We start from the raw sequence: 27,865 nt of genomic DNA on the forward strand, positions 1-27,865 counted from the left end.
GTAGATGACATAGTGGTCAAAACAGCTTAAGCTTGTGACCTGATCACGAACTTGGCCACAACGTTCGCAAACATCTAAAGGTTCAGCATCAAATTGAATCCTGAAAAATGTGTTTTCGGAGTTACAAAGTGAAAGCTACTTGGATACATCATGTCCAAACGCGGCATCGAGGCCAACCCCAAAAAAATCATAGCCATCTCTAACATGGGCCCTATACGCAACGTCAGGGGCATACAGAGGCTCACTGGCTGTTTGGCCGCCCTAAGGCGATTTATCTCCCAGCTAGGCGAGCAGGGGATGTCTCTCTACAAACTTCTCAAAAAGATGGACGTGTTTGTCTAGACTAAGAAAGCACAACAGGATTTGGAAAGCCCCAAAACATCACTGATATCGGCCCCAATCCTCGTCGCTCTTGAACAGGGAGAACCCCTCCTCCTCTATATAGCGGCAAGCAACCATGTCATGAGAGCCAGCCTTAGTCGTCGAAAGGGAGGAGCCGAGACACCACCTGAAGGTCCAATGACCCGTATACTTCATCGAGGAGGTACTCACCTATGCCAAGGTTTGGTATCCTCAGGTGCAGAAACTTCTATACGCTGTGCTGATGGTGACCCGAAAGCTTCTGTACTACTTCACCGATCACGAAGTCATCGTCAGTCACTTCATTCCCACTAGGAGACATCGTTCTCAACCATGATGTTGTAGGGAGGATCTCCAAGTGGGAACTCGAGCTAATGGGCCACTGACATCAGGTGTATCTCCTGCACTGCTATTAAGTCTCAGGCGCTTGTAGATTTTGTCACCGAATGGACAGAGGTCTAGCTCTCGACCCCAGACTGCCATCCACGAGTATAGGACTGATGTACTTCGATGGGTCGGTGATGGCACCTAGCTCAGGGGCTCGAGTGGTTCTGATCTCCCCAGGATGGGAGCAGGCTCTGCTATGTGATCCATCTCCACTTTTTGGCCTCAAACAATGTCGCAGAATATGAGGCCTCTCATCAACGGACTGTGCAGTCGCCATTGGGTTCGGCGCTACTGTGGTTGTACGTCCACTGATGACTCAAAGTTGGTCGTTGACCAAGTCATGAAGGAGCCCTCTTGCAAAAGCCCCCTCATGGTAGCATACTGCCGGGAGGTGCGCAAGCTCGAGGATAAATTCTAGGGGATCGAACTACATCATGTCCCCCGAAAGGACAACGATGCCTCTAATTTTCTCGCAAAATTGGCTACCAGACGGGTTCCATCTCTAGATGGGGTCTTCATCAATGACCTTCACGAGTCGTCTGCCCACATCCTGGAAGGTTCGATCCAGACACGCTCCGACACCAACCTAGCACTCGGGGGCTCCAACCTCGATGCCTCCATGACTGACGTCGCCCACCGACTGTCGCCGTAGTAGCGCTCAATCAAACTGACTGGAGAGCACCACTACTCGCCTACCTTCTCAAGAACATTCTCCCACCAGAAAGGACTAAAGCATGATGAATCACTCGATGTGCTAAGACATTCATCACATATGGTAACAAACTATACAAACGAAGTCCGTTGAGAGTACTCATGAAGTGCATCCCTACCGACCAAGGGAAACAACTCCTCCTCGAGGTCCATGCTAGAATCTACGAACACCATGCGGCCCCTAAGTTGCTGATCGAAAAAGCCTTTTGCCAAGGTTTTTACTAGCCCACTACGCTATAAGATACAGAGGAGGTCATCCGTAGGTGTGAGGGATGCCAGTTCTATGCTCGACAAACTCACTTGCCGACATAGGAGCTTCAAACCATCCCTATCACATGGCCATTCATGGTCTGGGGCCTCAACATGGTAGTACCCCTTAAAAAGGGCCTAGATGGCTTCACCCACCTACTCATAGCGGTGGATAAGTTCACCATGTGGATAGAGGCGAAGCCCATCACCAACATTCGTTCGGAAGAGGCAGTCAAATTCTTTCTTAACATCATCTATTATTTTGGTGTTCCTAACTGTATCATCACTGACCACAGAACTAACTTCACTAGGCAGAAGTTCCTAGACTTCTAGGATGGATACAGGCATCAGGATCGACTGGGCCTTAGTCGGACATCAATGTACTAATGGTCAGGTCGAACTGGGCCAATGGCATGGTCCTCCATGGACTTAAGCCACACATCTTCGACTGACTCAATAAGCATGTCAGGGCGATGGGTTGTAGATGTCCCAGCGATCCTCTAGAGCCTAAGAACGGCCCCAAACTGATCCATAGGATTCACATCTTTCTTCCTGGCCTACGGAGCTGAAGCGGTGCTACCCTCCGACCTCAACCATGGTGCCCCAAGAGTGAAGACCTTCGACCGAGGCCATGCCATGGAGGCTTAGCAGGACGCGGTTGACCTGCTCGAGGAGGCTCGTGAGACGACCATCATCCGCTCCGCTCGCTACCAACAAACTCTCCGTAGGTACCATGAAAGAAAAAATCAGAGGGAGGATCCTCGAGGTCGGTGATCTTATGCTCTGAAGAACCCAATCAACCAAGGAGAAATATAAACTCTCTCCACCATAGGAAGGACCCTATACGGTGAACGAGGTGATCCGACAGGGCGCCTACCAACTAAAGGACGACAACTGGCAACTATTCTCACCAACACATGGAACATCAAATAGTTACGTCAGTTTCTTCCCCTAAAGCTCGGTCTTAACTATTTTCTTTCATTCAATGTTTGCTCCTACAAGCACCCTAGCCCAAGCACTATCGCCCTAGGTCGCTCGAGGGCTCCATGAGGGTGCGATACCACCTCTCTTTTTTACTATCATATAGTAAATACTTTTCACCCAAACGAAAGGGTAGTCAATTCCTTTAATTATCCTATATAACTTATGTTTTAAACTCCTGACCTATCACACCCTGTCACGACCTATGGTTACGAGCAGCTGAGCCTCGTGGGCCATGCCCAGATTCTTAAGGTTGCAGCCTATGGGTCAAACGGGCAGGTACAAAAAAGAAAGGATAAAAACAAAGCTATGCTAGGGTAAAAACAAGGAACGGATGGGACAAGCTTCCCCTTATGAAGATTCCATCACAAAATGAAATTAAAGTATTCATGAATACAAAAAACTATTCACTATGGGGGCTCCCTCATGAACTTATATTTTACATATACTGACTGCTTCTACTCTAAATTCTATTGTGGCCACCCAGCGGCATCGGCTGACGGCATGGCCGACGAGGATAAGGGCTGCTCGCTTTTCGATGGGACGATGTTTAGCTTGGTCGGAGGTAGGACGATGCTCGTTTGTGACCAGGTCTCCACTATGTCCGCAGGCTAGATGATGTCTTCCTGGTGCATGCCTTCAACCATGCTCGAACAGTGAGCCTCCATTACCCACTGTGTGGAGACTTGCTTGGCAACCATCTGTGCGTATGGCACCAAGCTCTCTCCAAGCGCATGGATTACATCCATGCTCTAGCCGTCGGTGTATCCTTTGCAAATGGCAGCAAAGTCTAGGTCCGGATGGTGCATCGCCACTGAGGTTAGCACCCCTGACGTCCCATAGAACATCCTGTCGAGACCTCCACTAGCTAGACGTTGGGCGTATTGGTGCTCAACGTCGACCCGAACACCTCAGAAAATGACCACCTAGGTGATGTTGCAAATCTAGTCGAGCTCCCCCTCGAGAGCACGTCGTTCTTCAAGGGACTTGGCTAGAGCCTCCATGCTCTGACCTATCGCCACCTTGGCTATCTTTAGCTCTCAGTCCAAGGAACCAATTTTTCCACCCAGTTCTGGAAAAAGGACGACAAGTTCAGAAGCAAAGGAAAGAAAAAACCAAGGCATCAACTAAAGGCAGAACAGATACATACCAAGGTGGGTGCTTTCGAGGATGGAGAGTCCCTCCTCTTGCTGGGTCACCTTCTCGAGTAGTCGAGCGTTTGACTCCTCCGTCCCTAAGAACCTGCCCCCAGGAGCATGAGCACTTCTTGATCAGCCTCCGATCGGGCCCTCCGCTCTGTCTCTAGAGCCTCCAAGGACTTCTACAACACCACCTTGGTCTTCGCTAGGTGGACCTTCGCTGCGTCAATCCCCCGCTCGATAGCAGTCACCCATTCCGCCATGAGCAGTTCCACCGCTCGTGCTCCCATCTCCTCGGCCAGCCTGGTCTTGGGACTCATGGCAGGTGGATTCTAGCTAGCGCTCAAGCTTGTCGACCCACCATGACATCATAGCTTCCCGCTCCATTCCGACCGTGTTCCTCTCGAAGGAAATGGGACTTACAGGATCGACATCGCCGGAGTAGGGGGTCTCCACTATCTGAACTTCGTGGCCCACCGGTGGATGTTCTGACATCTGACTTGGCCACATCTCCTCCCAACCCCTCCCGCTCCGACCAGGAGGGCGAACCATGTGTTCTTCCATCGAGTGAGGCAGGAAGCCTAGTTTCCCTTCTCTATTCTGCCTTGGCTATTGGAGGAGGGATCGCAAGGGTCACCTCTGACCCAACCTCTACTGTCACCATGGGGATGTCCACCATCACCACCGCCGCTGCTGCCGCCGTACTCGTGATTGACCAGGAGGGCGCAACCCCCAGAAGGCAAGGTCACACCGCCGCCCGCCTGCTTTCCCCGCTGCTCATCGTGACTCGCTGCAGGCTAGGTCTCCACTCCTCCCACACGGGAGGCAGGGCGATGCCTAGTACCGTTAGTCCCTGGCCGCTGTCAAATAAGTACAGGTCAGTCATGCTCAAAGAACTCAACTGTGAGATCGAAAAGGAACATAGATACATACCTAGACGAAACTGGTAGGGCCCTGAAGCCCCAACCCACTAGCGACGAGCCCGCTAAATGAGGACCGCTCATGGGTCATGACTCATGCCCCCTCGTATCGATCAAGGGAGGAGTTGACCCGACCGGTTCTTGATCGGCCCGTGAATGGCCACGCCCGTCGGCTCATGGTGCACCCACCGGAGCAACTGATGGGGCATCACCCCATTGTGGGTCACGCACATGCGCCGACCCTAAAGATGCGGGGGTATGAGCACACTCCTCCGACTAGTTGGTGTGTCCCGCCACGCTTAGAGCAGAGTGTGCGAAGCCAACGATGATTACTTTGATCGGTCGGCATGCCCCGCCACGCTCGGAGCAAGAGGGTGCAAAGCCAACGACACCTCTGAAGGGCGCGGTGACCATGACCACGCCCGCTTTGCCTCTCGGTCAACGGCAGCATCCGAGCTCGCAGCGCGCTTCCTTGACTTAGGAATGTTGCCGTGCCTCTCCGTTTCCCGCCCATCGCTGACGGACATGGGCACGGGTTCACGACGCTCCACTGAGGTCACGACAACGCCCCTATCTCCTTCATCCTCAGAGGTGCTCGCATCACCACCCATCTTCATAGGCTCCTCCGACTCGAGCTCCGCCTCCACGTTGCTCCTACTTTTGTCCTCCTGGACCCACCGGCCGATTTCCTTCTCCTTCTCGAACCTCCTCCAGGCCTTCTCAGCTCTCTTCTTCTTTTTGGCAACCGTTGCCTCCTTTAGAGCAGCTTGCTAAGCTACACCCTCCGCCCCCCTTAGAAGATGCGGACGGGATCTATAACCCACGAGCCCCTACGAAACGAATGACTCGAAGTCAAAACAAGGGAAAGCAAGAAGGAAAAAGGTCATAGAATAAAAAGAGGGGAGCATACCAGACTGGACTACTTCGTGGTGTGAAGAGGTCTGAGCTTTCCTTCAAGGGACTCTTTATCCCTCAGTTGGAGCACTCGGTCGACTCGACTCCAGACTTCGTCCTTCAGCCACTCCTCTGGTGACGCGCAGTTGGGATCCATTAGGCCAGAGTACACCCACATCGTTCGCCTCCTCCCCGCCAGTGGGGCAACTGGACGGTGAAAGAAGGTGTGGAACACCCGCAGCCCATCGAGGCTATGCTACACTAGCTTCTAAAGCTCCGCCTCGATGACCTCCAGCATGTTCTACCAACTAGAGGGACCCCATGACCAGCTCTCCCGTCTCTCCAGCCTTCTTCCGGTGAACGGCGGGAATGGCACCTCCGTTGGGTTCCTAATGTAGAATCACTCACCATGCCACCCCCGATTAGAGTCATAGGGGGAGTACGCAGGATAGGAGCCCAACGGCATGGTTCTGGGTGGCTTCTTCTCTGACAAGGCTCGCCTGATGAAGATCCACTAGAAGAGGTCTCACAGACGATGACAAAACCTAAAAACGTGCAGCACCCTAGTCGGATTGAGGTGCTGCAGCTCTAGGCCCCACTTGTTGAGGAGCCCGTGCAAGAACTAGTGCGTGGGATATCCAAGCACACGCTCATGGAAGGCGAGGAAGGAGACAACCTCATTGGCTCATGGTCATGGAACAGCTTCCCCTAGCGCAGGAGCCCTTCGATGCGCCACCTCTTTTGCCAGAAGCAGTCCCTTCTTGGCGAAGGCGGCCAGCACCGCCTCATCTATGTTGGATGGCCTCTAGTTCGACATTGTGCTTCGAATTCATGAATGAATCTGTGAGTTCTCATATCCCTCGCTTTACCCTCTCTCTCCTAGAAACCGCTGCAGCGCACGAACAGGCTTGGCAAGAAGGAAGAAGGAGGAGAGGCGGTAGGTGGAGAAAGGCAAAGGAATGGGATGAAAACCCTCTCCCTTCCCCTATTTAATGTGGATAGGCATGCAATGGGATGCGTCCTGACTGATGGGACACACCCTGCCCAACGAAACATCGCCCGATTAAAACATGACGTGACCTGGGTTGGGCCCACCACTACCACAACCCAGGCATAGGAAACAAGGCATAACCGCATGCAAATGACCCTCCGCCTTCCTAGGGTTTGGAAGGGCCCACCAATAGGACTCCATCGAGGAAAGACCAACGGGCTACCTGAGTCGATCGGATGGCTCAGACGACTGCCGAGAGACAGGTAAAGAGCAGTGGGATGCCCCGTATGGGCTACGCTGACTCTATCACGAATGATGGACACGGATCCCATTCGGACATATCCAATAAGAGCTCCTCAAACCCGCCACTCAAGTCATCAAGTTATCTTTACCAAACCTTCATACTTTATTTTATTTTCTAAATGCATTATCATTCATTCATCCCATACATCCAAAGCATTGCATATGCAATTGATGCATCACAATGCTTCGTCTTGTCCTGATCAAGGCCACACCCCTTGCTGGGCTCCGCCTCGTCCGACCTGCCGAGGGTTGGCCCCATCTCGGTTGACTCCCAAAGTTTGGCTCCACCTCGTCCGACTCCCAAAGGTTGGCTCTGCCTTGCTCGACGTCTGAGGGCTAGCCCCGCTTCGCCTGATCTCTTAGACATAGTTCCTAATGGAAGCTCACATCGCCGCCAACCACTACGACCCCTAGGTTAAACTTCTGGCATCATGCAGGGATTGGTCGCGTCTTGGCATCACCCATGTCTATGACATGATGTTCCAAGGGACTCACATCGACCCATAGTGATAGGTGCATAGTCACTATGCTGCCTACGCTCTGTATGATAGCCGATCCGCATGCTGGTTCATCGGTCCGACGCCTGGGTCCGCATTCCGTCGCGCCTGACGGTGACTCGTGATCTTACACCCATCTGTTGCTCTCATACAATGAGTATAAACAACCCCTTCATGACTTTACAGAAGTCCCAATAGGGCTCGGGGGCTCCTGTCTGGTTTATAAACCTAGGGTCCCTGATGAGTCTGCTTCCCAGCAAAAGCTTGGCCCAGCAGATGGCATCACAACAACACACGACTCCTGGGTCGACCAAGTTACCTAATGATAGGCTGAAAGAGTGAACTAGTCTCTGACCGGAAGGCCTGGCCAAGGAGGGGACGACGCTCGCTTTCAACTCGGACCAGCTTTTCCAACCGGGAATGCAGGGAACCTCTGCTTACAGCTCTTCTCCGACCAGAAGGCCTGGCCAAGGAGGGGACCACGCTCGTTTTTGACTCCAACCCTCTTTTTCGACCAGGAATGCAGGGAACCTCTGCTTACAGCTCTGCTCCAACCGACACAGTCGGAACCAACTGGGAACAACTAACCACAGATGCCCGCTTGATGAGGACCCAAGAATCAAGCAGAGCAAATAAGGCAAGGCGCTCAAGTCAACCGTAGTACCGAGGACTGTACCCTACGCACCTGTAGGATAGTACCACTAGGCCATACTAGAAGGGTGCTATGCAACCTTTCTAACATGTCAGAACACGAACAATATTATGGGCGTCATCATTTATCCTACAGTATGGTAGGCGCCGATATTTGCCATACCAGAAGAACATGATGGAGCCTACCACATGCATCTAGGCATCAACTATATTGTGGGCGCCGACAAACTGTCTTACAACCGATGGTGTGGGCAATAAGACTAGGTAGCACACACTCTCACTCTCTCTCTTTCTCTCTCTCTCTTGTAAGGCCATCCCTTTCACCTACAAAAGGGGATGCGCTCTCTCCTAATAGAGAAGGATGGTCCCTGTCTCTCTCTGCTAAGCTTTAGACATTCTGAGCACTCGAATAGCTCCACAACTCTAGAACTCTAAAGCTACATAGAGCATACGTTCCAATACTTAGCGCACGTTGGAGCTTCCATCACTCTTGGCCCTTCGGTTTAGAGTTTCGACCAGACCTTCGACACCCCCTGCTTATTCCTATTCGTTTGTAACCCCACAGCAAACTTCGAGCACCTAGGCTCAGGAATAAAGTCTTTGACCGATTAGAACTAGTACGTAGGGCATGTTGCCTAAACCAGTATAAACCCTAGTGTCATTGAGTGCTAGGCCACATCCGATCACAACGTATGGCAAAACTATAAATATTTACTTGTTGGTCACTTTTCGACACCGACAGTACATATACCAGGGCACCACGCACAAGGTCACTGCATAGCCCCACGTGACTCGTGACTCCTAGCACCACCGCTGGTCCCCTTCCTCCCCCTCCAACATATCACTGGAGGACAGAGGACCACGACGAAGGATTAGTGAGAATAAGTTTTAAATCAAGTCTTCCTCATTCTTCGGTGACAAAAGAAGAAGATGGAAGACACCAGAAAGAAGAAGTTTCTCAACTCAGCCTACATGAATGCTGGCCAGTCATTTGTTGGGCATCTATTCTCAGGCCTTTCACCGAAGTGTTTGCCTGTGCGATCATCCATACTGCAAAACGTCGTACATGTTTGGTTTTGAGATCTAGAGCTATTCACAGCGTGGGTAAAATTTAGATGAAAATCGGTTTCTTGATTTTTATGTAATCTAGAGTGCTTGTAATGTATTGATGTACCCTAGCTACGATGTAATAGAGTTAAATACACCAGAGGTCCATTAACTTGTGAGGAGGTTTCAGTTAGGTACATCAATTTCCAAAGTGGTTTTTTGGGTTCATAAACTTTGTATACCATATCACTTAGTTCTATATCCCTCCACGCGAGCTTCTCATGCTAACGTGGTCTGCTGACATGTCCTTCTAAAGCAGCTCTTGGCAATGCATTTTATCAAACAGCTTGTGGGCGAGCACCACTGCCTCGGTGCTAAACATCGGATGCACATGGGATCACCTGCGCGCCTACAAGCAGGGCGCTGGCCATGACGGCACCAGGCGAGGCTAGCGTGGAGGCAGCGCTCGAGACCCTCGTGGTGTGCCAGGTGCGCCATGAGTGGGTAGAGCGCGCACTACATGAGCGTCATGAAGGCGGCCCCCATCGCGAGGATGTAGACCGAGAGCGCGGCGTCGACGAACACGTAGAGTTGGAGGAAGGCCACTACAGGCGTAACCCCTATCGTCCGTGACTGCACGACGAAGACAGGGAGGGGAACGACAACATCAATAGTGGGCACCGCGGAGGAGGACCTGCTCGCGCGCCCGTGTGGCCACGGCAGCGGCTCGCATGCGCCCATAGCGGTGGCAACGACGCCTCCTCACACGCCCACCACGGCGGGCCTGCTTTTGTGCCCGTGTGGCAGCGACGACAGTAATTGCTCGAACGCCAGCATGGCCACAATAGTGACGGCGACGGTGCCTAGTCATGGGCCTACAGTCTATTTGACAAAATGCATTGACATAGGGCTGCTTCATTGAGCCTAGTCATCATGCCACATCAGCATGAGAAGCCAATGTGGAGAAGTATGGACCTAAGTGATACGACATACAAAGTTTATGGACCCAAAAAACCACTTTAAAAGTTGATGGACCTAACTGAAATCTTATCACAAGCTAATAGATCTCTAGTGCATTTAACTCTACAGTAATATATAATTCTTCTTTCGTTCCGAGAAAAAAAACTGACCCTTGGACAGTCGGACTACCTCCTCCTCTTGTTTGTACTCCGCTCAACTTCTAACCATCATCGAAAGCGGAGCGTGCAGGCCAGTTCTCGTACAAGCATAGCCAATCCCGCTCTCAAAACATCTCCAGCATGCTCATCATGAACGCATCTCTTATTATCAAAGTAGGGAGCTTTGGCCGCCGCTCAAGGGTGGCCACGTCGCCCCGATTTCCCCTAGGACATCCGATTCTTCTATCGACCAGTCCGTGTTGCCTCCACCCCCTGCTACAACTCACCGCCCCCGCAACGAAATCCTCCCCATCTCTCCCCAACCCCGATAGGCCTCGTCCTCTCCGCTCTCTCTCTCACTCTCTCGATCCATACCACCATGGCCACGGTGCACGGAGCGCATGCTCGGGCCAGGCGTAGCTGTGGCCACCCTCCTCCTCCCCCTCCCCCCTCCCCTCCACCCACCCCACGGCGTGCCCTCCCCCCCTCTCCTCTCTCTCCTGGTGCGGTCAGGGTGATGGCACCCAGTGCGCGCAGCCGACCCGACGGGGCCGCCGTCGTCCGGCACTTTCCGCGGAAGCCCTGGCCACTGGCCTCTGCTGCCCGATCACTGCGTAGGTTAAGGTTCGGTGTCTCCCTTCCTCCCCCTCCCCTTCCCTCGCTGGGCGTCGGGGACGGACATCGATGTAGCCTTCTCGGCTCGGTCTTCCTTGCCGACGGAGGACCAAACCGGTAGATCTGGTGGATCCGGTGCCTCCATGGCCGGATCCGTCTATCCTCCCGTCCGATCTATGCAGGCAGGAACCTTCTAGATGCCATGGTCATTGCTGCCACAGTGGAGGACCGTGCCCCAACGACGACGCTGCCCACTGGCTCATGCGTGTCTTGTCCCGGTGCTCCGCTTCCCTCTGCTCTATTATGATGTTGCAGCCAGCTCCGTACGCCTGCTACGAGCGGTCCACGGTCGGCGGCACCCATCCTCCTCCTCCTCCTCTGCCCTCCCTCCCCTTACTCTCCATCTCTCCCCTTCCCTCCCGAGGCGGCGGTGAGCGCGGGGCGCTCGCGATGGCGCCCCCCCTCGGGGGGCGCGCCGCCATGGGTGGGGCCTGGTGGCCTCCTTCCTCTCCCCCATCCTTCGCATGGCCTCCTCAATTCCTCCTCTAGTCAGGGAGCGTGCGCTCCTTTGTTCGGTGAAAACCCTAGGTACGGCCCAAACCCTAAGCTGCACCGTGCGCTCTCTCCCCTTCTCCCTCCCCTTCCTCACTACGGGGATCGTACCCGCCCCCTAGCTGCAGCGAGCAAGGTCGCCTGGTGTCCATCGTGTCCTGTTGTTCTCCTATGCAGAACTGATATCCTTACCTGTACATTGATGACTAATTGTTTCATTCATGTCGTCTACTGAGGCTTGGGGATTGTGCTATGATGATTCTTTAAAGACTGAGACAATGGAATTGTGCAGTGATGATTATATAATTATTTCATTCTTCCATGGATCTTGCTATTTTCGGTGCCTTCGTCGTGATTGTGTCGTTATATTACCTGCACATTTTTTCCATTTGTTAGTCAGTATACAGCCATTGTCAATGATGTCTTTGCTTCATACAATTTATCGGTTGTTCTATTACTGAGCACACAACCCATTGTCGATGATGTATTAGCAGGTTGGCCTTACTAGGAAGGCAGTTTATTACTTGGTGAGCTGCAATATCTGCGCGCTGCGACGCCTCTTAGGGTGCCTCCAACGGTTGTGACCGTGGTGCCCCCTCTGTTGCATTTGTTTCTTGCCATCTCCTGGGTGAAGTAAGACCATCCCTCTACTCTGTATTGATCCCATTGCGGTCTCCTCTATGTGCCTCTTCTGGATTATAAGTGTGTGACTATGCTGCTGTTTTATTTATTTAAGTCTGAGCATATGCCATTGCTGATGATGTGATGATGACTGTGAGATGCTTTTAGTATACCTAAACATATTATTGTGCCTTTGCTATTTTGCATTTTGGTTGGTTGAACATATGTCGATGCTGATGATGCTGCAAACAAATGTCTTTAGCTGAAATATACGATGTGATTTTTTCTAACATGGAAGGCCTGCAAGAACCGATCATGATTATCACTCTTTTATGATTTTTTGCTTTGTCGTTGCGAGTGAGGTATTCATATAGGTCAAACCTGAAAATATTTACGTGCCATTGCTATTTTGCAGATTTTTTCCGCACATGTCGCTGCAGGTATTGCTTGACACCAAATATCTTCTTCTCAACTATACCATTTGAGAGTATGCAGTCATAACTGTGCTCGGATGTACCACAGAAGTCATGTTTCCATTCATTTGCAGGTCTGTTCCTGTGGTTGGCTTGGTTCCTTTGGGTTACAAGTACAGGGCTCTCGGATGCAGAACCTATCTCTACACATCTACGAGCTTGGTAAGTGGTACGAGATACAATATGATTGTGGGGTGTTTTTATATGTCCGTTTCTATGATATGGTCTGAGTATTGCTTAATGTGTCCAGATTCTCGCCGTGGTCGCCTCCATGGCCATTTGGCTATGCTTCGTGGCCTCCCTCATCCTCCAGCACAACCCCAATGTCTCTTCTGACTTCTACCCTTCAGCCACCAGATCAGTACCCCTCCACTGTCACATCAACACCTCCATTTTGGGTTTTCTCTGAGTGGTGTGCCATATTTTAAAGTTCATGCAAGTGCCAGGCTCCAACGATGTGGTGCTGCCATGCTGGTTGAGTTCTTCGTGTCGTGGTGCGGCCTTTGCAATCAGCTAGTGCCTGGCCAGGATTAGATCATCGGGTATACATTAGGATGATGCAGCAGCTTCGTCACGCTGGAAAAAAAAAACTGCCTAGCCATGTTCTTTCATTTTGCACACTTATACTTCACGCTGTACAGTATGGAAAGATATAAGGTTAGCACATACAGTTGCGTATTTGGAATTTAAAGACTACCTGTTTTTTTAATAAGTTTGCTACTTGGTTCAATTCAAACTTCGATTTGTGCTGAGAACAATGGTGCAGATTTTAGCTTCAGTTTAGTAGTGCTCTAATGTTGATGAAAACAAAAACTCAAAGGTATAAGAACATGAACGCAGCTTCCCATTTTTTCAAGTCCCTCTTTGTTTTCCATTTGAACATAATGGCTAATGGCTTCGTATGCATCATAGGTCCTTAGTTTTGAGCCTGGACAAATCCCAGTTGCATAGATGCTAAACCAATATAAATGCATGCAATATTTATCTGTGCAATACATATCTGTTATTTCCTATTAATGTATCATTGCTTGTGTTCTATATTTCCCGTATGGTAATTACTGACATATTATTTCAAGATGATTCCAAGGATGTTATCTGATCTTCTAATCCTGGGGTTGGAGGAGAAGACGACCATGCCTGTCAGTGAAGTCCTGAAGCCGCTTGCCGGTTATCCTCTGCACTTCATGAAGCCCAGCTTCATTGCCTCTGGTAATTGTGATTTGCACAGCTTGTCAGACAGCCTCTAAATTCATTTTTTTTTACATACAAATGATTTCAAGTTTATATCTAAAATCTCAACCAAAAAACACACAAAAAAAGAAGGCTTAACGGAATGGAATTTCGGCGTGCATCCAGCAGCTTGGGTTCCCTGTTTTTCTTATTCTGCCTATAGAGTGACTCCGACAAATGCAAGTACCCTTTCTTTTGAACCATTCCATTTCCAGACTTATCTGAATATACCCTGATTTTTTTGGTTGCAGTATGAGAAGACCATACAAGATGTTGATGGACAACCAGTTTGAAAGTGATATCTGAATATCTTATGCTCTTTTTGCAAGCAAAATTCCAGGTGATGAAAGCTGACTGCCTGTTGCTTTCTCTTTTTTGCTCTCATTGCTCAAGCCGTCATCATGACTGCCTGCTGATTTTTGTTTTTGCCTCTCCTTGCTGATGCCCTCAGATTAGTAGAATTAAAGTATAAGATTAAAAAGTATCATCACAGTTGTTTGTCTTATAGATTGAGCTAACAAATTTGTTCATATTCTGCTTTATCAGCTAGAATCTACGTCTATTTTTGGAGTAGCCCCATGCTGTCTATTGCTTCCTTTACCACGCACAAAAAAATGCCTTGTTTCATGCCTTTGCAGGCTGATTCGTACAGGCCTCTACAATAATTTCCTAGATGCTACTTTGGGTAAGGTCATCCATTGTTGTCACTGACTACAACAAAAGGACCTGCTTTTACTGACAAAATAGAATCAGATTCAGGTCGGCTCATGCTCTACCTCCCACCCTCTTGGCGCCCATGAGCTATAAGAACACCTCTTCTACGACTCCAGCCAAGTTTTGCAGGATGAGTGGATATATGTAAGTAAAAGGCCCTTCGAATAGCAGATGCGATACATACCTATGAAGTCCTCTGTAGGTTTTCCAGTCTTACACCATATGTAGTACATATACATATATTTGTGTGTCACTCTTACCTAATTCCCAATTCATTAGTCAAACATGCGTCTTCTCTTATAATTAAGTTTCAAATGTATGCATATATCATCTGAACTTTTCCGATGTATATCTACCTACCTTATTACTTATAATACAGTCTATATATATTCTCCATGTTTCAAATCATTCCTATGCCCGTCTATGCGCGTGATTTGTCGGCGCGCGTGACGGACCCGTGAATATGAATCTCAGGAACAAACCGCGGCGCGACGCAGCCAGTCTACGCACAAAAGCAACGCGCACATCGCCATCTGCCAACTGCCAACTGCCTGTCTGTCGATGGCTGTTTCGGCCGCGTAAATAAAACTAAACAATTCTGAAACCAAACCATGCACGGGGTCCATTGTGCAGCACGAAAATGGTTGCTTCCTTCTCACCCGGGAGAACCCGTAAGCATCCCCGAACGATAAGTATGTTCAGGTAATCAGGTTCAGGACGTGCCGCCAAAGATGTCCAATCAAACGTTTCCATCTTTTTCCCTAAAATACCCTTCTTTGTTCGTATTACCCTGTTTATCATGGAAAACATTTGTTGCTCCATCAATCTTTTGGAGCATGTACGGCATGTCCAAAAATTTTGTTACACCAAAAAAATGAGAAGGAAGCCGAGAACAACCCATGCATGCGTTACTACCAGGCATTGCTCCGCGAACAAACGAAGGAGACCTCGCCAGACGGTGCCACGGAGGCAGCATGGACGGGCTCGTTGGCGGCCCACATGACGCAACGTGATCATTCTGATCTATCCTTGGGTTGGGAAGTCCGTCGGTTTTCCTTTTTCTAGCAGCCCATACCAACTGTGCGTAGGAAACTGCATGCGTCTGCGCCCACGATGATACCTTGCCACTTCCAGGTTTCACCTCCGCGTGCACGTGCTGCATGTCGGGGCCCGCCGCCCGGCCGCCGGCCGGAGCCGGCGAGGAAGCCAAGTTCGCTAGTGCTACCACACTGCCGTCTTCTTCGGCAGACTTCGATGGATCTCTAGCATGGCAGCTTTGCCAGCTTGTCCAAAAATCAAAATCTAGTACGAGTAGTTTTATGTTTCAGCGAGACGACGCGACGCGACACACTGGTTCTGGCCATGATCGTTGCTGCGGCGGGTGCGCCCTGTTTGTTGAGGAAGCAAAGCACGCCCGGGATTGCTTGCCGTCGCCGAGCGGACGCGGTCGAACAAATGGGCTGTCAGCTATAGCTCTTCCCATGTGTTTTTATTTTAGGAAGTGCCTTACAGCTCGGTCAGAGCCTCAGAGGCAGTTAAGCAATGTGGTTAAAATTTGGATGCGCTTGCGTGCTTTCTAGGAGTAGTCTAGTACTAGTTCAGGCGAAACAGCGGTACCTAAGGCTTCGTTAAATTAAAAAGACAGTGGTATCTAGGAAGTAGAAAACAGCGGTACTAGAATGACGCTGAGGGCCTGAGGAAGAATGGATTCGTGAAGAATCTTTTGCGGGCAGTAACTCACACGAAGTCCCGGCCGCCAAAAGGTCAGTGCAGTCACTTTACAGATCACTGTTGGAGTATTCCGCGTAGAGTACAAGTCACAACCTGCAATGAGCCCTTGTTTAGTCCCACCTCAAAATCCAAAAAGTTGCTACAGTACCTATCACATCGAATATTTGCGGCCTATGCATGGAGCATTAAATGTAAACGAAAAGAAAAATTAATTGCACAGTTTGGTGGGAAATTGCGAGATGAACGTTTTAAGCCTAATTAGTCAATGTTTGGACACTATTTATCAAATAAAAACGAAGATGCTACAGTAACCCTAAATTCCAAATTTTGCCAACTAAACAAGGGCCAAATTCCTAATTAGCCTTATCTTGAACACGGTCAGGTTTCCGGTTTTTTCCACGAAGAGACAAGGGACAAGGGAGACAAAAAGTGGTTGTGACAGGGACGGGGTGGGGGGGGGGGGGGGGGGGGGGGGGGAGGAATCCGGCGGCCGGCGCTGCGCGTCCTGACTACGTGACGGGACACTCCAAAGATCGCGTCGGTCGTACTACACGACTGCGACGGTACGGGCTCAACGTCTCGCTAGCTCCCCGTCCCCGGTACGGGCGAGGGCGATTTTTTTTTTAATTTTAACCTTTTTTTTAACTAATTCTAAATCTAACACGTTTTTATTTTCAAATCTAACATTTTTTGCCGCGCCTATTGTCATAGCGCGACGAAACGCCTGTGCCGCGCCATGCTAATATTTTCTAATATTTATTTTTAAGAAAGTTTTACTGGCTCGAATCTGTGGATAATATTTTCTAATATTCCACGAAGAGTCAAATGTTGCTAATATTTTCTATAAATTTAGTAAAATCTAAGAAAGTTTTACTGGCTCGAATCTCATTGCGACACTCTCTTTGACAGAGGGAGTACTATATTTCTTTTTAATCTGTGAATAAAGTAGTACTACAAACTTTTTGTTAATTTAAAACGACTTTTTTCTCTGTATTTTCTGAAGAGGATAGATGTTTGACGTAGGGTTTGCACCAACATGAAGAACACGCATGGTAGACCCAAGGGACAGGAGAATCCATGGCAGCAGGAAATCATATGATGCACCACACGACGTGGATGGAGTAAGGCCATGAATCCAGGCCTTGTTTAGATTGGGGTTAGGAATCAGTATTTGGCACTGTAGCATTTTCGTTTATATTTGACAATTATTGTCCAATCATGGCCTAACTAGGCTCAAAAGATTCGTCTCGTAATTTACAATCAAACTGTGTAATTAGTTATTTTTTTATCTACATTTAATACTCCATGCATGTATCAAAGATTTGATGTGATGGAGAGAGAGAGTGAAAAAACTTGCAATCTAAACAAGACCCCAGTGAGGTGACAAGAGCACATCAAATAATGCACGTCAGACTCTGAAAAGGCGCTTCTACGCACGCACGGCACAGGGAAGGCCTGCTGCACCGCCCGTGAATTAACCCCTCCTTGCCATGCCATGAAACGTGGCGCGTCACTGCCGCGTCAAGATCGGTGGCGCGGCAGACCCAGCCACGTTATCGGTCAGCGCTCCGGTCGTTGCCACGTCATCCTTCCCGCCGTGCCACCATGCATGGCGCGGCACATGCATTTCGCCGCGCCATGGCAATAGGTGCGGCCAAAAGTGTTAGATTTGAAAATAAAAAACAAACAGTGTTAGATTTAAAATTAATTTACAAAAAGTGTTAAAATTAAAAAAATCCGCGAGAGCAAGGTGTAGCGGGGCCCCGCGGTGAGCCCCGGCGGGCAGTGGCATTGTGGCAAGCTGGCTGCCCGGCCGGCCTTTCGGTGTTTTCAACAGCCGGAGATATTACCTAAAAATAGTAAAAGTAATCAGCCTGTTCGATACATATACGAATTGCTAGTTACTGTGTAGATAGAATTTTATAAGTAGCCGTAGATAATTTAAGCGGAGCAAACATGTCTAATATATATATATATATATATATTGCTGTATTATTACTTTTTTGTCCGTCAGTGTATTCCCTCGCACATCACTCCTCGCCACCAGCATCTCATTCTTGTCATCAACATATTCTCAATCCAAATCTAATACTACCACACTATGTTTTCAATATCATTCGTATAACCTATAATATTAAGTCAGATAACAAGTTATATTAGGATAGATAACGCGATTGTTGAATAAACCTTCAAAGCACAAGTTATATATGTTGTATTGTAACGTACGTAGGAACATGCTATACTCGTCCTTTCAGCGCTTGGTGCGTACTGTACTAGTATTGTTTTTTTTAGGGAAGCGTACTAGTAGTAGTATTGTTATACTAGTTGCAATCGTCAATGGCCAGTGGATACACAACCTGCAATCACGTCATCTCAAAAAGAGAAATGATAACAAAGAGCTTCACGAGGCCTGAGACAGAGATTCTTGTGCAGCAATCACTTCTTTTTTTTTTTTCTCGAACGCGCCTCGGGCACGGTTTTCATTAAGCAGGAGAAGAGAAGAGAGTTTACACGAAATTACAACTAAACGCTATGGTAATCCACCGATTACCAAAGCACTCCGGCCCACGGGCAACGAGTGAAATTGATTTACATAGCACTATGCTTGCGACGTGAATGACCCCTGAAGACTACATGAGTGTTAGCAAAGACAGGAGGTGCTTGTATCCCGTCAAACACCACTCCTCGGCCTCGCCCCAGATCGAGCAAGCCAGCCCAGCCGCGTCAGTAGAAGCTCCATCGAAAGTGCGCGAGTTCCTGTCCTTCCACAGTCTCCAGCCAACTAGGAAGAAGAGCGAATCGAACCCCTTTCTCGCCGGTTTTACAACGAGCTTTCTGTTGCGCATCCACCACTCCATGACATCCTCCTCATTAACGAGCACAACATCCAGGAGATGGAGTTTGGCCAGTAGAATGGCCCAAACCTCCCTGCTATAGACACAACCCAAGATGATATGATCCATACTCTCCGTCATTTGGTCACAAGTGATGCAGATGTCACTGTCTTGCAAGCCATGGCGAAACCGCCGTTCTGCGGTCCAGCATCTCTTGTGCAATACCAACCAGAAGAAGGCACGGACTCTTGGCGGCGCCGAGGTCTTCCAAATCTCCCTTGCCCCAAGAGTCCTCAAAGCACCAAAGAACATGGCTCCATAAGCCGAGGCCGAAGAGTAGGCTCCATCCGGTGTGAGCCTCCACCGAAACACATCAGGTGTTCCCTGCAAGGGCAGAAATCTCCGAACTTGCTGCCACACCAACATGAACTCATTGATGACCTGAACCGTATGTGCTCCGGTGATGTGGCGCACCCAAGCATTACCCAGCAGTGCATCACGTACCAGCGCCCCCCGACACCTTGCTGCAACAGCCTGAAAGAGCGCCGACGCCAATGACTGAATGCTTGCACCATCAATCCAGTTGTCCGTCCAGAAGAAAGTCGATTCCTCGGAGCCAACAATGGACACTGTGGCTGCCTTGAAAACTGCAGTGACCATCTTTTCTTTTTTTCTATGCAAGCTGGACCAATTCAGTCTTTGATCCACCCAACATTTCCACTCCCATCGGACCCTCAGTGCCACCCCAGCACGCCGCATATCAATGACGCCCAGCCCTCCAAGATCCTTTGGTTTGCAGCATGATTTCCAGGCCACTTTGCACTTGCCTGCAGTGACCATCTGCTCGCCACACCAAATGAAAGCACGTCGCCGCCTATCGATTTGCTCAATGGCCCACTACGAAAGGCACAACGCTATGGACATGTGGATCGGTATTGCCGAGAGCGTGGCTCTGGCCAATGCTGTCCTCCCGGCCATGTTCAGTAATCTACCTTTCCACTATGGTATCCTGGAGGCGACGGCGTCTACCAGGCCCTGCTCAACGCTCTTCCTCAGCTTGAAAATTGATAGTAGAATACTTAGGTAGCGACATGGGAAGGCCTCGATCTTGCAAAATAAAGTGTCACGCACGAGTTCTGCCTCCTGCTCCGAGCAGCCAATCGGAGTAGCCACACTCTTATCCAAGTTGGAGAACAGCCCAGACGCCAGGCCGAAGAGCTCCACCGCCCCCTTTAGGACAAGCAGATCATCCAAATTTGGTTTTATAAACATGACGACGTCGTCAGCGTACAAGCTGACCCTGAAAGGCAGCGCAGCGACCCCCAAGGGTGACAAGAAACCCTGGACATCCAGCCAGTAGATCAGATGGTTGAGAACCTCCATGACGAGCACAAAAAGCATCGGTGACAGTGGATCACCCTGGCGCAGTCCCCTCGCATGGCATATTCTTCTCCCAGGCCTACCATTCAGAAGTATTTTTGTGCTAGCAGTTGACAGCATGCTGGAGACCCAGTCCCTCCACCGTTGGCCGAAGCCCAAATGTGCCAACACCTCGAGCAAGAAGTTCCATGCCACTGAATCAAAAGCCTTGGCTATATCAATCTTGAGCAGGACACAGGGAACTCGTTTTTCATGAATCGCCTTACAGGAGAGGCGCACAAGCTGGAAATTGTCATGTATGTAGCGACCTCTGATGAAGGCTGTCTGGTTTGGCCGAACCAAACTGTCTAGCACCTGTGCCATCCTTGCTGCTAGGCATTTTATGATCAGTTTTCCAAAGCTGTGAATGAGACTGATAGGGCGGTAGTCCTTGATCTCCTCGGGCTGATCTTTCTTTCTTAGCAGGATCATATAAGCATCGTTAAGCAAGTTGAAGTTTCTAGTGTCGCGCGCCCAAAACGCGTTGAAGGCGTTTAGAATGTCTAGCTTGATTACGGGCCAGGCCGTCTTATAGAAGAGGCCTGTGAAGCCATCTGGCCCTGGCGACTTGTCATTGGGCATTTGAGAGATCACTGCCCAAATTTCAGCTTCAGTGAAGTGGACCTCCAGGCTGGAAAGGTCCATCGATGGCAGCCCAATAATCCCAAGGTTGAATCTCTGGGAGGGAACAAAGATGGTGCCCAGGACTTGGTCATAGTAATGGTACAGCGCATCAGCCATTCCTTCTCCACTAACAATCACATTGTCATTCACGTGGAGAGACCGTATAAAGTTTTTGCGTTTTCTGTGGCAAGCCATGAGGTGAAAGAACTTGGTGTTTGCATCCCCCTCAGCTAGAAACATCATTCTTGATCGCTGTCTGGCCATCGTACGCAGTAGGGATGCCAAACCGAGCACGCGGACTTTCAGTGATTTACGCAGTTGTGACTCCTGCACAGAGAGCGACCTGGATTCCTGAGCCACATCCAGACGTGTGATTGCCTCCCGGACCAAGGCTAGCTGCATCCGCACACTATCGATCTTCTTATCACTCCAGCTCTTCAGCGCCCGTGCCACATTTCTGAGTTTGTAATCCAGTACACGGAATGGGTCCGCATGCAACAGAGTTGCTGACCAGGCAGACTCCACAACCTCCATGAACCTCGGGAATTTGGTCCAGTGTGGTTTAGATCGAAACCTCTTTTTTGCCCATGGCACCACGTTTGCCATCAGCAGCAGCGGACAGTGATCAGAGCAATCCGTGGAAAGCGCCCGTAGGATATGATTTGGGTGCGCTTGCAACCAGCCTGCCGTGGCGAAGACACAGTCCAACCGTTCCAGAGTCGGCTGGTCCCGCTCACTGGACCAGGTGAACCGTCTACCGACCAGGTTGAGCTCTTCCAGCTCGACGGCATCGATGAATGCCCAGAAACGACGCATACAACGACGGTCGAGGCGATCGTTGCTCTTATCCTCTGCTCTGTAAATCATGTTGAAATCCCCACATAGCACCCACGGTCCATCAGCCGTCATCCTGAACTGACGGAGTTCGTCCAGGAACTCGACCTTTTCCTAGTCCGCCTGTGGCCCATAGACCACCGTCAGCCACTAGCAGTCCTGTGGTGCAGCTGTGTTGGCCACCTTAGCCGATAAGAAGAAGCGGCATTTATCCACCTGGGAAACCATCCATTGTTCACGCTGCCAGCCAAATAAGATCCCCCCGGCTACATTAGCAGACGGCAGATAGTCATAGTCGAACATAGATCCCAGTATTTCATTAGCCAGTGAGTTACAAATGACGGAGAGCTTAGTCTCCTGTAGACACACGAGAGAAACGCGTTGCTAGGTCAGAAGGTCCCTAACGACATTGCGACGGGCACGACCATTCAGGCCACGCACATTCCAAACACAGCAGTTGTATGATATCATTGAGAAACAGAGGGCGCGACTGAAAACGGTCCCAGGCACCATTACAGCGCCTCCCCCTCCAACTCGGCCAAGTTGAGGTTCATGGCCACGGGATCAAAATCAGGCGCGACAAGCATCTGCAGTGCCTCCAGCTTCGACGGAGTCAACGGTTCTGCGAAGGTCGCCAAATACTTCTCGAATGCCTCCAAATCCGCCGGCGGGAGATTATCCACCATTCCAAGCTTCTGCATTAGGACGGATTGTGCCTGAAGCGTGGCGTTGGCTGCCCGCGGCTTGGCCGCAAGACGACGACTCCTCCTGATAGACAGCACTGTTGCCGGCGTCCTCGACTTGCGTAGCTTCGGCCCCGCCTTAATGATAGGCGAGTCCAGGGGGATGCATACCCAAGCCACAATTTCTGCCTGCCGCGCCGCAGCGGACGTTCGAAGCGTAGCGTCCGCCCGCGCAGTGACGTTGGACGTTCCCAGTGCTGCGGACGCTGTTGCGGCGACCGGCGAACCCAACGTCGACCCGGACTGGCGCGCACTGGTTCCATGAGCTCCAGCTGCATGATTTCCCGAAACATCGGTTCCGCTCGTTCCGTCCCGTTCGCCGGGCAGCGGAACACCGGCCCACATTCCTTAATGGGCCTCAGAAGGACCCTTTCCCCTCTCATTCCTGGGCTAGCATCGATGCAGTTTTTCAATTCTTGTGGGCCGCTCCCATGGACTGGTCGTTGCGGCACCAGATCAGGAGAGCACAGGTCGATCCAGCGCCGGTAGCAATCACTTCTTCATCCGCCTATTCGCTTGCTCGTATACGATCATGGATTATAAGTTAAAATAGTATTTTTTTTACGTCCTAGCAATAAATAATCTATGATCGTTCACGACGAAGCCAGCAGGCTGCATGTCGATTGCAGCCGCAGCCGCAGGCCTTATCACTTTATTTATCAGGTCGGTCGGGCCGGGCCCGGGCCCGGGAGTCGGGACCCTCCCTCACATGTGGCGATAGGCCGCCTCTCGCTCCGCAGTTTGCCGCGTTCTCTCCGCTGCGTCCTGCGTCTGCGTGTACTGTATGGTGCTGTGTGTGTTGGGCGGCTGCTCGGAATTAATCGCGCCTCTCCATCGTGACTGATACAGTGATACTGATGCTCCACGCACTCTTTCTGGCAGCCGTTTTCCAAAACCCCTCGGCGGCGGACCGAGCCATCCGCTAGTGTGTTTTTGCTTAGTAAACCGGTAAACGCGTGCTCCTCGTGCTTCTTCATTTGCATTATACATTTACGTTGCGTCTCTGTAAGTCCTTAAGTTTCTCCTCCGGATCGGTGAGTTTGGGTGTCGTCGTTGTATACGTTCACCATTTTGGCTGGCGACTTGTAATAATTAAGTTCTCGTGGGTACATAAATGGATCCATCGAACCGGGTACTCTCCAGCGGTATACGAGCTGGATACTTGGTGCTTGCTTCTTCGTGTTACTACGTAAGTGGGGACTTTTGCCGTTTTGCGCCGTCATACTGGATTTACCCTTTACGTATCTACTTCCTCTGTCCCATAGTAATCGCACTTCTCTAAATCCGAGGTCGCAATTTTGTAAATTATCAGTACAGCTGGTAAGTTCTGCTGCTGCCTAGTGGTGACATAAACACAGATGCAGCAGCGCGGAACAAGGAACAAGGGACATGTGTTGCAGTGCAAAAACGAGTGAACGAGAACATCCGCACACCGTCCTTTCCTCTTTTTTTCTATTTTTTATTACAAGCCAGACTTTCCGTTGGTCCCACGCTGATCCATAAACTTTTGTCCAATACTCCTATAGACATCAGATCTCACACCTTTATGCCTATATGTGCACATTTTTTTTTACAAAATTTGAAACGTAGAAGTGTAAATATTTTGGGATGAAGGGAGTACTCCCTACATCTTTAAAAGAATGTAATTCTAGATTTGGAATTAGCCAAACTTTCTCTAGTTTGACCTATTTTATAGAAAAAATGCCAACAATTATTATGTCTCTATATAGATTTACTATGAAAATATATTTTATATTCAATATAATGATAATAATTTTATATAAAAATTGTTAGTACTTTGTTGTACACAGATGTTTCAAGTTGAAATTGTTTTGCATTTTTTTTGGGACTGAGTATTATTATATTATGGTTTAGGAGGTTTGATGAGCCTGAAGTAATGGGCCGCACTGCTATAAAAAGGTGAGTTTTGGGCCCAGTCATGCATGTTGTCTTGTGGGCTGGAAAATTCAGGCCTATGAGTTCATGGGACTGCCTCACGTGCAATCGAACGAACCAAAATCAAGGCCCGCTCATCGAAGAAAAGAAAAAGAAAAAAGGAATTAATAAAAAAAAGAGGAGAGGCCCGGTCTGCCGGAGCGGAGGGTGCCGATCCCGTCGCCGCCGCTACCCCCTCAATCGCGAGCAACTCCTTCCGGATTCGCACCGAGCTCTCGACGATTTTGATGAGATAGAAGCCTAAACCATCCGGGCTTTGGTATGCTGCGGAAGGCCGTCGTCGCCTTCATCGCCTGCGCCGCCCTGTACCTCGCCGTCTCCGCCTACTCCCGTCGCCAGGTGCGGCTGTCCGTTCTCCAGTTTGTCTGGTCAGGTTCAGTTGTTAAGATGTCTGACTGACTATACTTAGTTTTCTAAGATAGTTCAGATTAATTAGTGTGTCGGGTCGAGATGGAACGTTGAAGGGGGAATTTAGTGGATCTCTCTGTGCCGGGATCGCTTTATCCTGTAGGGATTCGAGCTCTAGCTGCTCGTAGTAGCATTTCTGCAATGTGATGTCTGAGGTATGCCTGTTGCCAGTATGATGTCACTAAGTAATTTTAGGGAGCTGGTTCCCCTGTCGACGGTACTTTTGCAGTGGAGGTGGTAAGGCATACATGAGATTTGTTTTTCTACTTTGTCGATGCCATTATCTTTACTGCTGAATTGTGTCGTAGTGTGGTTTGGCTCCAGCATTGGAACTATCATGTGTATTGATCTATTTTTTATTTTTATTTTCAGTAGCTAGTCATGTTGCGTGACATTTTGAATGATGCGTGGTATGTATTTATTTCTTTATTACCCAAGACGATGGAGATGCATTGTATGTACTACTATGACACTTTATCAGAGAAAATAAAAAACGGAACTACTATGACAATAATGTGATGAATGCTAAGGATTTCAAAAGATGTATCTTATCTTTTTTCTCATGTTGCACAGAGCATTGCAGAGGTTCAATTACCAGCAGTTACTCACAGGGTCTACCTAGATGTAGAAATTGATGGCCAACACATAGGTACATTGCAATTAACAGCACATTGTTGGGTGTTTTAATGGAAATCTTTGGCCACCTGTTGCTTGCATTATTTCTTCATGTTTCATTAGTCATAACCATAATTACATTGTTGGCTTAATTCTTGATTGACCCGACCCCCTAATTGCAGGTAGAATTGTTATTGGTCTCTATGGGGAGGTTGTTCCAAAAACAATTGGTATTATTATTATACTTCTCTTTTTCCAGCATGTTCTTTTATTGATTTTGATTTTCAAAGTTTGTGTACTCCTTTGCACGGCTGGTGCTTCTTGTGCTTCTGTTCTAGACTCTTGACATGTGGCAGTCATGTACTCACGCATTTATGAGTTTCCCCATTGCTTTGGTTAAAAGTTACCCTGTTCGAGAAGTAGAAGAAGTTTAGTTGATACATATCGATTTCTTCCATCCTTCTGTTCCTATCAATGTGCTGTTGTGTGGTTAATGAAGATCTAGTTGTTAGCATTCTTCCTACTTTCATGATTTCGGTTATATATGCCTATGGATTCTTTTTCTTGAAAGAAGAATTTTTTTGGCTGAGACCAACCTCACTGCTTCAAACTTACAGTTATACTGTCAAAGTTTTTTTTTTTTGGCAACATATATGAAATAAAATTGTCTTCACAGATTATAGTTCATCTACTAAATTTCTTTGTTTTACACTTTGCAGAAAACTTTAGGGCCCTTTGTACAGGTATTTTCTTTCCATGGCTTATTTTGTTGCCACCAAAATCCCACCTGAGCTGATAGTTCATGTCAATTTGTTCATCATTTCAGGTGAAAAAGGTGTCGGGTCCAATGGCAAACCTCTTCACTATAAAGGAACACCATTCCATCGTATTATCCCTGGCTTCATGATTCAGGGCGGTGACATAGTTAGAGGCAACGGGAAAGGAAGTGAGTCTATATATGGAGGCATCTTCCCAGATGAGAATTTCACTGTAAAACATACACATCCAGGTGCGATTGTTCAGCTAGTGAACTTTATCATCCAGTTTGCACTTTGCCTTTGTTGAAGTTCATGTGTACTTAGTTACACATTTATTTTCAAGGAAACCAGCACTATTTTATTTGACACTAGTGATGCTATCTCTATTAAAGACTTTTAGTTGATGCCATCTTTTTTAGATTACAACAGGGTCTGGTTTCTGATTTGTTCACTATGTAGCTACACTTGATTTCAAGAAAACTATGTACTGAGACCTACTGAGTTTTTTTGTCGGCAACAAGTTTAAATATTCTGGTGTTTTACTTTGTTTATATTTCTTCCATCCTGACTTGGTTGGCTTTTGGCAATTGGTCAGTGTGGCCAAATCTTGAATCCGTGTTTGATCTTCTGACAGGTCTATCTGAAAATTATTAAATTAGAATGGTCATTTCCAACTCTACTCCTGCTTTGCTGTCTTGCAGGGGTTGTTGCTATGGCAAATTCTGGACTTGATTCCAATGGATCCCAGTTTTACATAACGACTATCAAGACAAGCTGGTGAGTTGTGTTACACACCACGTCTCACCAGTGATTAACTTTGAAGCTGCAGCTCCTGAAATGGTAACTTTGTAGGTTGGATGGAGAGCATGTTGTCTTCGGCAGGGTGATCCAGGGAATGGATACCGTGTACGCCATTGAAGGGGGTGCTGGGACTTACAATGGCAAGCCAAGGAAGAAGGCGGTGATCACTGACTCTGGTGAGATACCCAAGGAGAAATGGGGTGATCAGGAAGCGTAGGCTGTGCTCTACTCCTTGTCACCATGCCATTTTCAAATCAGGCGGCCATATACTTCTTTTGTCCTTGACCAAAATGGTGTGCCACAGTTAAACAATACTTCTGGAATGCTGTATATCGTAGCTAGTTTATGGCCAGTCGAACTGACTCTGATCCCTTGGGTTGTGATGTGGAGACGTGAAAAGTCTTTAGCCAGCGTTGTTACCTTGATACCTGGATTGCTCATCTTGTGTATGAAATTCGTCAGCTATATATATAGTACATAAGGAACATTTTTTCCTCCTTCCTTTTTTGTTGAACCTAAACTTATGCTAGTGGACGCAGTTTTTAGCATTGAGTTGATTTGGTTTGTGGCGGAATTTGGCCAATCCGGTTTCATCATGTTCGTCTGAGTGCTCACATTTTCTTAGACGTGAAGAAACAGTTTTTTTGACAACATTTTTTTTTACAACAGACGTGAAGAAACAGTTGGTT

At 48.8% G+C, this 27,865-nt stretch overlaps 2 protein-coding genes across 2 annotated transcripts; one reads left to right on the top strand and one right to left on the bottom strand.

Moving 5' to 3' along the window:
- Positions 1-18,814: 18,814 nt before the first annotated feature.
- On the bottom strand, positions 18,815-19,858 carry LOC136548853 (uncharacterized). Its single transcript, XM_066540230.1, has one exon. The coding sequence runs from the start codon at positions 19,856-19,858 to the stop codon at positions 18,815-18,817; it is 1,044 nt and encodes a 347-aa protein (XP_066396327.1).
- A 4,806-nt stretch (positions 19,859-24,664) lies between these two features.
- On the top strand, positions 24,665-27,673 carry LOC136552205 (peptidyl-prolyl cis-trans isomerase CYP21-1-like). The gene is made up of 7 exons (XM_066543741.1): positions 24,665-24,933; positions 25,576-25,651; positions 25,800-25,847; positions 26,337-26,360; positions 26,444-26,626; positions 27,077-27,152; positions 27,228-27,673. The coding sequence occupies exons 1-7, from the start codon at positions 24,856-24,858 to the stop codon at positions 27,391-27,393; spliced, it is 651 nt and encodes a 216-aa protein (XP_066399838.1). The 5' UTR covers positions 24,665-24,855; the 3' UTR covers positions 27,394-27,673.
- The last annotated feature ends 192 nt before the right edge of the window (positions 27,674-27,865 follow it).

The sequence above is a fragment of the Miscanthus floridulus genome, chromosome 4 (genome assembly GCF_019320115.1).
Source record: "Miscanthus floridulus cultivar M001 chromosome 4, ASM1932011v1, whole genome shotgun sequence".
Classification (NCBI taxonomy): Eukaryota; Viridiplantae; Streptophyta; class Magnoliopsida; order Poales; family Poaceae; genus Miscanthus; species Miscanthus floridulus.